Here is a 10,136-nt window from a genome sequence, read left to right as displayed (position 1 = left end):
AAAGGAGGAGGCAACAATGCTTGATAAGAAATGTACTCATTACCTTGCTCATGTAATTGTAACCCCTCTGTACAGTATTTTCACAATAAAAAAAAAGAAAAGGAGAACTACAGTCCAATTTCTCTGATGAATGCAAATGCAAAGCCAATAAAATACTAGCCAACAGAAACAAATAAAATAAATCTTACACTATGACTAAGGAGACTTCATCATACAGATGCAAGGCTGGTTTAACATACACAAATCAATAAATGCAATTCCCCATATCAACAAAGCCAACGATAAGAACTATGTGATCATCTCAATAGATGCAGAAAAAGGCTTCAACAAAATATAACATCCATTCATGCTAAAAAGGTTTGGAAAAGTTAGGATCATCCCACCAGGCATTGGTGGCTCACGTCTGTAATCTCATACTCAGTAGACTTGAGATCTGAGGATCAGGGTTCAAAGCCAGCCTGAGCAAGAAAGGTCTGTAAGACTCTGATCTTCAAATAACCACCAGAAAACTGGAAGTGGTGCTGTGACTCAAGTGGTAGAGTGCTAGCCTTGAGCTGAAGAGCTGAGGGACAGCGCCCAGGCCCAGCATTCAAGCCCTACGACCAACAAAAATAAAGGAACGTCCCTTAAAATAATAAAGGCTATCTATGACAGACCAACAGCCACCACTGAATGGGGAAAAACTAAAACCGTTTTCCCTAAAATCAGGAACAAGGCAAGATGTCCACTCTCCATTCCTCTTCAGTATAGTTCTGGAATTCCCAGCAAGAGCAGTAAGGCAAGAAAATGACATAAAAAGGAATCACATAGAGAAAGAAGAAATCAAATTATCCCTATTTGCAGATGACATGATCTTACACCTAAAGGATCCAAAAAACTCCCATTTCCAAGTTCCTACAGCTGAACAACCATGTTAGCAAAGTATCAAGATATAAAATTAACCCACAAAAATTAGTAGCCTTTCTGTATGCCAACCCTGTACAAGCAGAAAGGGAAATCATGAAAACAACTCCATTTGCAATAGCCTCAAAAAAAAAAAAACAGCTAAGAATTAATCTAACCAAAGATGTAAAAGATCTTTATAGTGAAAACTATAAAAATCTGAGGAAAGAAATCCAAGAGGACATTAGGAAATGGAAAGACCTTCCATGTCCATGGATAGGTAGAATCAATATTGAGAAAATGGCCATACTGCAAAAATGATATACAAATTCAATGCAATCCCTATCTAAGTCCCAATGATGTTCTTTACCAAGATAAACAAAACAATCTAAATATTCATATGGATAACAAAAGACCTAGAATAGCTAAAGCAATTCTAGGCAAAAAAAAAGGCAATGCAGGCAGTATTATAATACCAGTATTGGCACAGAAATAGACCCCAAGATCAGTGGAATACATTAGAAGACCTAGAAATAAAACCATACACTTACAGTTATCTGATATTTGATAAGGGACCCAAAGACATAGTGGAAAAAACATAGCCTCTTCAACAATCGGTGTTGGGAAAACTGGACATCCATATGCAGAAAACTAGAAGTGGATCCCTGTTTGTCAACATATACTAATATCAGCTCAAAGCGGATCCAAGATCTCAATGCCAGACCTGAAACTTTGAAACTACTGAAAGAGAGAACAGGAGAAACATTAGAACTTAAAAGTACAGGTAGATACTTCTTGAATCGAGTCCAGAAGACAGACTTGACAAGTGGGACTACATCAAAATAAAAAGTTTCTGCACAGCTAGGGACAGTTACTAAACTAGAAAGCCAGCCAACAGACTGGAAGATCTTTACCAGCCATACATCAGACAAAGGCCTAATATCCCATATATACGAGGAGCTCAAGAAACTAACCCCTCCCAAACCTAATACACCAATCAAGTGGGCAAGGGGGCTAAGGACAGACTTCTCAGAAGAAGACATAAGAATGGAAAGGAAACACACGAGGAAATGCTCATCATCCCCAGCCATGAAGGAAACACAAACCAAAATGACTCTGAGGTTCCATCTCACCCCTGTAAGACTGGCCAACTTTGTGAATTTGAACAACAAATGCCGGTGGGGATGTGGGGAAAAGGAAGCCTGGTGGGAATGTGGACCAGCACATCCACTCAGGAAAGCAGTCTGGAGGTTCCTCAGACCCTCCCCAGGGTCAGCCAGGGCGCCCCGGGCACGGACCCTGAGACCCTCCCCAGAGCCAGCCAGGGCGCCCCGGGCACGGACCCTGAGACCCCCCAGAGCCAGCCAGGGTGCCCCGGGGCACGGACCCTGAGACCCTCCCCAGGGCGCCCCGGGCACGGACCCTGAGACCCTCCCCAGAGCCAGCCAGGGTGCCCCGGGGCACGGACCCTGAGACCCTCCCCAGGGTCAGCCAGGGTGCCCCGGGCACGGACCCTGAGACCCTCCCCAGAGCCAGCCAGGGCGCCCCGGGCACGGACCCTGAGACCCTCCCCAGGGCCAGCCAGGGCGCCCGGGGCACGGACCCTGAGCATCATGAGCCAGGATAGGACACCCACTGCCACACTACTCACAACAGCCAGTTACGGCGACAGCACAGATGAATGGCACCATGCTCAGGGGATTTTGCACAGCCATTAGAAAGAATGATGTCATCTGAAGGGAAATGGAACCAGAATGAATCACGCTAAGTGAGGTAAGCCAAGCTCAGAGAGGAACGGCAATGTACTGGGATGCGGTAAGTTATACTCACAGAGCGAGACCAAAAGAGGATGCTCTTAGGAGAGAGACACGAAGGTACAATGCCAAGTGCCTCCTCACAGTTATATAGAACAGTATACATGCTGAAGTGAACTCTGCGTACAGAAACAAAAGATTTTTATTTTATTCTCCTTTAACTTATGTGTGGTGTATTTGCGTGTCTATTTTAACTTATGTGTGTTGTAGTCGCATGCATATTTTCAGGAGGGTCAGGGAAGAGCACAGAACTCAAGGGAAAAGGTAACAAAAAGTGGTGGAGCTCACTGGACCTTGATGAATGTGAACGGTACCATGTGTGGGCAGAGATGGGAGGGGCAGGGAGAGAATGGAACAAGACACTGAACAGAATGAAATGTACTCACTACCTAATGTAATTTGTGATTCCTCTGTACATCACCTTGATGATAACAAGGTTAGTTACACACGCGCGCACACACATGCGCGTGTGCAGGCAGCTCCACGTCTCCTGGCGTGCACTGAGACCTTGCCGGGGGGAAGGGCAAGCCCGGACTCAGTGCCCAGCAAACGTGAGCAAGCCCCGAGGGCAGCAGCTCTGCCAGGGAGGAGGTCAGGACTCTGTGTGCCTCAGGGACCCAGCAGAGGGGGGGAGGCCCCCCAGCGTGCCCCTTGCTGAGGGCCTGCAGGCGGGACCCGTCCCGGGCCGGGGCTGTGGGACCCACGCTGGGCCAGGCTCCGTTCCTTCTGGCTCTAAGAGCCAGCCCTCTTCATCTAGGGAGGAGGAAGGAGAGAAAGTTCCCATTGCACACGTGCAGACCGGACACAGAGCCAGCCCCAGCTCTGAGCTCCACACTCAGGTCACACCAGGAGGGTGGATTCAGCCACACATGGATGCCCCAGCCCAGCCGGGTTCTGAGTGCCTCAGGACGGGGCCTGCTCCCCCTGGGGACAGGGCCCCCTCCCAGGGCCCCCGCAGGCAGAGGCTCTGGGTCAGAAGCCACCACATCTGTCCCCAAGCTGGTGCCCAGGGCTCAGGGCAGGGTCTGAAACCCTGGAGGCCTTGCTGCCCTCTGTGGTGCCCTGGGTGGGAAGCGGGGACCTGGGACAGAGCTGTGGCTGTGCTGTCAGTCAGAGGGGGCTTGGGTTCTGGGGGGACCCTGCTCTCGGGGTGCTCCTGCCCCCCTCCTCTCACTGACGGAGCAGGACTTTGGGGGATTGCGGGCAGCCGCCAGGCACGGGCCAGGGGCCCCGCACCAGGCCCTGGGGTCATACCTGGTCCAGCCCCATGTGCGCCAGTTCTCGTCCAGACTGTCCAGCACCAGGATCACGCAGAGAACAGAGAGCTAGGGCTGGGTTTCTGGGCCCACGCACGTGGTCCCCGAGCCTGCGGGAGGGTCCAGAGTGGGGGCTGCGGGGCCAGGCTCCGGCTCTGCGGAGACACCATCGCACGGGGGGCAGGTGCGGCCTCAGGACGGGGCATGGGAGTGCGGGCGACCCGTTCTCTGCAGGGCGCTCCCCCCCTCCCCGCCCCGGGACGTGGAGTTACGGGGGGGGGGGGGCAGCAGAGGGCCTGTGGAGGACCGGAGGGGCGTGCGGGTGGGGGGAGCTTCAGGGCAGCAGGAGCTCCCGGCCGTGCATGCTGGCACCGTGGCCAGGCGTCCTCAGGTGCGGGTCCCCTGCCTCCTCTCCCCTCCTCCCTGCGGACCCCAGCAAGCCCTCACTCACCCGACACGTTCAGGGACACGCTCCTGTGGTTCAGCTGGTGTCCACGCAGACGCCAGGAGTACAGCCCGGCGTGGCGGTCCTGCGCGGACTCCTCCACCAGCTGGGCCCGGCCCCCCTGGACCAGGAGCTGCCAGCCGTCCCGGGAGACGCGGGAGCAGCCTGCGGAGGGCTCCACGCGGAAGAGGGTCCCGTCGGCCCCGGGGGCGCTCAGGCTGACGGCGATGCGGGTGAAGGGGTTGGAGATGTTGCAGGTCATCACGGCACGCTGACCCCTGGACACGGAGACCACGCCCTCGGTGCACACGGGGTCGTCCCAGCCTGGGGGGACACACGTAGGCAGGGCCTTGGGACGTGGCTGTCCCGTGGGCCAGGGCTCTGAATGGGCCCTGGGCAGTGTGTGGAGGACGGCGTGGGGGCAGGGAGGTCCTGCATCTGCTGGGCACAGGCTGAGAACAGAGCGCTTCCACTCCGCCCTCTCCGGGGCCTGGGCCCCTCTGGGCTGTCCTTCCCGCCCTCTCCGGGGCCTGGGCCCCTCTGGGCTGTCCTTCCCGCCCTCTCCAGGTCCTCCCTGTCCCCAGCAGATGGCGGCTCTCAAGGACATACTTTCATGAGCAGCACTGAAGGAGGTGGCCAGAAGCAGGAGGACGCTGAGCAAGCCGGACACAGGCCCAGGGCATGGCACGGGGTAGGGGGCCATGGCCAGCGGGGTCCCCGGTCCTGACTCCGTGCCCGAGACTCGCTGCAGGAGGAGGGGCAGGAGCTGGAGGCCTCGGGGCTGCTGTGGGGCAGGGGGAGCCCAGAGCCTGCGGGATGGGCAGCCCTGAGAACAGGTCCTCCTGACCCGCCCTGGCCAGGCTGCCCGGCCTCCAGAGCCCCAGCCCTCTTCCTGTCCCTGAGCTTCCTGTGTGAGCCGCTCTTTCTAGTATGGCCGCAGGGCAGCCAGGGAGGGCAGAGAGGACCATCCTAGCCCCGCACCGAGCCATGCCTCTGCGGCCAGGGAGGGCAGAGAGGACCGTCCTAGCCCCGCACCGAGCCGTGCCTCTGCGGCCAGGGAGGGCAGAGAGGACCGTCCTAGCCCCGCACTGAGCCGTGCCTCTGCGGCCAGGGAGGGCAGAGAGGACCGTCCTAGCCCCGCACCGAGCCGTGCCTCTGCGGCCAGGGAGGGCAGAGAGGACCGTCCTAGCCCCGCACCGAGCCGTGCCTCTGCGGCCAGGGAGGGCAGAGAGGATCGTCTTAGCCCCGCACCGAGCCGTGCCTGCCCCACGTGGCCTCTGCCAGGGGCTGCAGTCAGGCCAGGATGTGCCGGAGGACACTGTTCCTTTTCTTTTGTTCCTTGCTTACGTTTAAATGTAATTTTATTGTCACTATTAGGGTGCATAGTCTGGTAATGAGTACATTTCTTTCTGGACGATGTCTCCGCTTCCTTCATTTTCCTGTTTTCCCCTCCTAACTTTGCCCACAGGTTACACAGTCATTTACACGGAGTGTCTCCTGAGCAGCATGATTCCATTTGTTCACCTTCCTCCCTCCCTCTCTCCCTCTCCACTCTTTATGCCCCCCAAAAGAAGAAAAAACCCAAAGCATAACCACCACAGCCAACAACAACAAAGTTTCCATTTCCTGGAGTTCATGTAGATAGGCAGTATTTTAAGTACTCAGCGGAGTCACACCTTTGCGTCCTGCTGGGGCGGGTGCCGGCAGTCCTGTATGATTGATCTCGTCCTGAGTATTTAGGTCTAGCACTGCATATGAGAGAAAACTCGTGCTGTCTCTCTGGCTCGCCTCACTTAGCATGATTTGTTCTAGGTCCATCCATTTCCCTGCCAATGACAATCTTATTTTTTCTAACGGATGAGCAAAATTCCATTGTATATAGGTACCACATTTTTTTTTGGCCAGTCCTGGGGCTTGAACTCAGGGCCTGGGCGCTGTCCCTGAGCTTCTTTTTCTCAAGGCTAGCACTCTACCACTGGAGCCACAGAGCCACTCCTGGCTTTTTCTGTGTATGTGGTGCTGAGGAATGGAACCCAGGGCCTCATGCATGCTAGGCAAGAGCTCTACCGCTGAGCCACCTTCCCAGCCCATAGGCACATTTTTCTTCTGATCCATTCATCTGCTGTAGGACCTAGTTTTTTTTTTTTTTTATTTTGAGCCACTTTAGGTTTACAGAAGTGCTGTCACAGTGAGTACCGCACCCACCGGAATCCCATTGCTCTAGATACTCTATTGCACACACTGTGCTGAGCAGGAATTAATTTTGCTTCAGGTAGTGTCTTCCAAGAGCTTTAAACAGTTACTTCTCTAATCCTGGCTATTCAGAAGGCTGAGATCTGAGGATCACTGCTCAGACAGCCATGGCAGGATGCTGTGAGACTCTTATCTCAATTAGCCACTAAAAAGGTGGGGATGGAGCTGTAGTTCAAGTGGTAGAGCACTAGCGTTGAGCACAAAAACTCAAGGATGTCCGTAAGTGCTTGTGCTGGAGTGCACAAGTGTGCGTGCAAGGGTGTGGACCAGCCCCGCCCCGCCAGCCTCGGCCCCAAGTCCCCCACGGCCCGCCTGCCAGCCCGTGACCCCATCCTGCCCTTGCGTGGAGCACGGCCGAGGAGCCAGGCGCCTGTGCCGGTCCCCCAGCCCGCTCACCCGTCCTCTCTCCTGAGCACACCCCAGCCCCTTACCTGCTGCCTCTGCTGCCAGAGCGTGGCGGTGGGAGGGGCCGGAGCCAGGCTCCTCCTGGACTCGCCCGGAAGGAAACCTTTTCTGGGAAGCCATGGCGTTCCTGTTCAGAGGCGGGTCAGAACTTCTCTCGGTAGTACGCTCATCGTGTGTGCTTTAATGAGAAGCCGGGAATTCACTGTTCATCTCAGGAAAATGGGAGGAGGCAAGAGCTTCATCAAGCAAGCTCGTGGAGAGGGCTGAAGAGCGACCCTCCACTTCCCCCAGGGCCGCACCTACTGTGTGCTCTCCAGACAAGCACGGGGCAGGGCAGGACCAGCCGGGCTCACTGCGTGCTCCGAGGACAGGCACAGGGCAGGGCCAGCACCCTGGGACGGAGCTGTGGAGCCGTGGGCTGGCCAGAGTGAGGCTGAATGGAGGGCGGAGGCTGGCAGAGCTGTGCCCTGGCTAATCAGCCTTTGACAGCACAAGACAACGCACCCTGGACAGAGACGCTCCAGCCCACGCCTCCCTGTGGGACTGGACGCCCTGGACCAACCCAGGCCACCTCAGCCCCTAGAAGTCCCCGGGCAGCAGGGCTCACGGGGCATTTGCGCATTTGCGACTGCTCCCGAAGGGGAAAAAACATCAACTCTAATGGAGCAAAGAGCTTAATAGGAGACCTGAAACTGTGAAAACTGCAGGAAAACACAGGGCAAGCACTGAAGACATAGGCATAGGCAATTATTTTCTGGTAAGACACCAACTGCCCAGAGAATATGCTTTTATGGGCAGATGGGATTGTATTCAAAATTAAAAGCAGCTGCACATCAAAGGTACCAATTTACAGAATCAAGAGACAACCCATCAAATGGAAGAACACCTGAGCCTGTGCATTTCCGAGACACAGTCTATGTAGCTCAAGCTGGTCTTGAACTCACAACTCTCCCAGCTGGGCCAGCACGTGCTGGGGCTCAGGCGCATACAACCGATTCCCCGCCAGCTGTTTTCACTATCCTTCCCGGGCCAAAGCGTTAGCAAATGCATCACACCTTTGTTTGTTCTCCAGCCTGGTCCTCCCACGTGCTGTCCCTCCATTGCTGATGCTCGTAATTTCTTTTTATAAATGATAAAGTTATCTTTAAGTAGTTGTGCAAAGGGTGAAAAAGTAGTTTCTCTAGGAATTTTACTTGGCTCTTTGTTCTTGTGTCCTTGTCATTATCTAACAACCAAATTCTAATTCATGTTTTAAGGGATTTACTTAGCAGTTCTGGAATTTAAATTTTAGCCAGGCAATGTCCCTACAGGGTGACCTATGACCCCAGACCTCCAAGCCTTCCCTCTTGGCTCCCCTCTGAGGTCAGGGTGGACTTCTAGCCCCAAATGGGGCTCAGCTGGACCTGGGAAGGCCAGGTGTGCTTTGGTGTGAGGAATTCAGGAAGGGGGGGTGGAAATGGGGAAAGAGCCAAGTCTGAGTTGGAGGTAGGACAGGAAGCCAGCCAGGCCTTCCCAGGGCCCTTGGCTCTCTGCCTGGGCAGGTGGGTGGGAAGGCACTGGCTCAGCGTCAGCATCTACCTGGGAGGGAGCACTCCACTGGCCCAAGTGGGGCTGGATAAACGCCGGCCAGGCTGCACTACCGTCCGAGGAGCTGCGTGCAGCAGCAGGGCCGGCTGCCTGCTTTCCCTGGCAGTGTGAGCCTAGGCACACATCTGCAGCTCTTGCTGGTTTGCTGCATCTATTCTGTCCCAGGAACCCAGATTGCTCCTAGCCCTGGTTGTTTACTTAGCAGACTAGCTGGGGATAAAGTGGGAGACACAGGGAGAGGGAGGGAAGTGGGGGAGAGGGGAAGGGGGCGAAAAAGGAGAGGACAGTGAGCTCACTGCCCCCATTCCAGATTCCAGGGAAGTCCAGCAAGTGGAGCTGTGGTGGTCAGGCACATGGTGGTGGTGACTGGTGGTCAGGCACACAGTAGTGGTGGTGATGGCTGTGGTGGTCAGGCACATGGTGGTGGTGATGGCTGTGGTGGTCAGGCACACAGTGGTGGTGGTGACTGTAGTGGTCAGGCACATGGTGGTGGTGGTGGTGACTGTGGTGGTCAGGCACACAGTGGTGGTGGTGGTGACTGTGGTGGTCAGGCACACGGTGGTGGTGGTGACTGTGGTGGTCAGGGACATGGTGGTGGTGACTGGTGGTCAGGCACATGGTGGTGGTGGCTGTGGTGGTCAGGCACACAGTGGTGGTGGTGACTGTAGTGGTCAGGCACACGGTGGTGGTGATGGTGGCTGTGCTGGTCAGGCACACGGTGGTGGTGGTGGCTGTGGTGGTCAGGCACACGGTGGTGGTGGTGGCTGTGGTGGTCAGGCACACGGTGGTGATGGCTGTGGTGGTCAGGCACATGGTGGTGGTGGTGGCTGTGGTGGTCAGGCACATGGTGGTGGTGGCTGTGGTGGTCAGGCACATGGTGGTAGTGGTGGTGGCTGTGGTGGTCAGGCACATGGTGGTGATTGGCTGTGGTGGTCAGGCACATGGTGGTGGTGGCTGTGGTGGTCAGGCACATGGTGGTGGTGGCTGTGGTGGTCAGGCACACGGTGGTGGTGGTGGCTGTGGTGGTCAGGCACACGGTGGTGGTGACTGGTGGTCAGGCACACAGTAGTGGTGGTGATGGCTGTGGTGGTCAGGCACACAGTGGTGGTGGTGGTGACTGTGATGGTCAGGCACACGGTGGTGATGGCTGTGATGGTCAGGTACATGGTGGTGGTGGCTCTGGTGGTCAGGCACATGGTGGTGGTGACCGTGATGGTCAGGCACATGGTGGTAGTGACTGTGGTGGTCAGGCACACGGTGGTGGTGGCTGTGGTGGTCAGGCACACAGTGGTGGTGGTGGTGGCTGTGGTGGTCAGGCACATGGTGGTGGTGGCTGTGATGGTCAGGTACATGGTGGTGGTGGCTCTGGTGGTCAGGCACATGGTGGTGGTGACTGTGATGGTCAGGCACATGGTGGTGGTGACTGTGGTGGTCAGGCACATGGTGGTGGCGGCTGTGGTGGTCAGGCACATGGTGGTGGTGACTGTGGTGGTC

General features: G+C 55.7%; 1 protein-coding gene across 1 annotated transcript in view; it reads right to left on the bottom strand.

Moving 5' to 3' along the window:
• Positions 1–4,395: 4,395 nt before the first annotated feature.
• Sectm1 (secreted and transmembrane 1) overlaps positions 4,396–10,136 on the bottom strand; it is an 8,786-nt gene continuing 3,045 nt past the window's right edge. The window contains exons 5-8 of the mRNA XM_013033091.1: positions 9,961–10,125; positions 9,743–9,879; positions 5,007–5,181; positions 4,396–4,721 (exon numbers count right to left, since the gene is read on the bottom strand). Of these exons, the coding sequence (XP_012888545.1) occupies positions 4,396–4,721; positions 5,007–5,181; positions 9,743–9,879; positions 9,961–10,125 (803 nt within the window). The remainder of the gene's footprint in view (positions 4,722–5,006; positions 5,182–9,742; positions 9,880–9,960; positions 10,126–10,136) is intronic.

The sequence above is a fragment of the Dipodomys ordii genome, unplaced genomic scaffold, assembly GCF_000151885.1.
Source record: "Dipodomys ordii isolate 6190 unplaced genomic scaffold, Dord_2.0 Scaffold163, whole genome shotgun sequence".
NCBI lineage: Eukaryota > Metazoa > Chordata > Mammalia > Rodentia > Heteromyidae > Dipodomys > Dipodomys ordii.
Note: the sequence above shows the minus strand (reverse complement) of the source record. Positions and strands in the feature narration are given on the sequence as shown.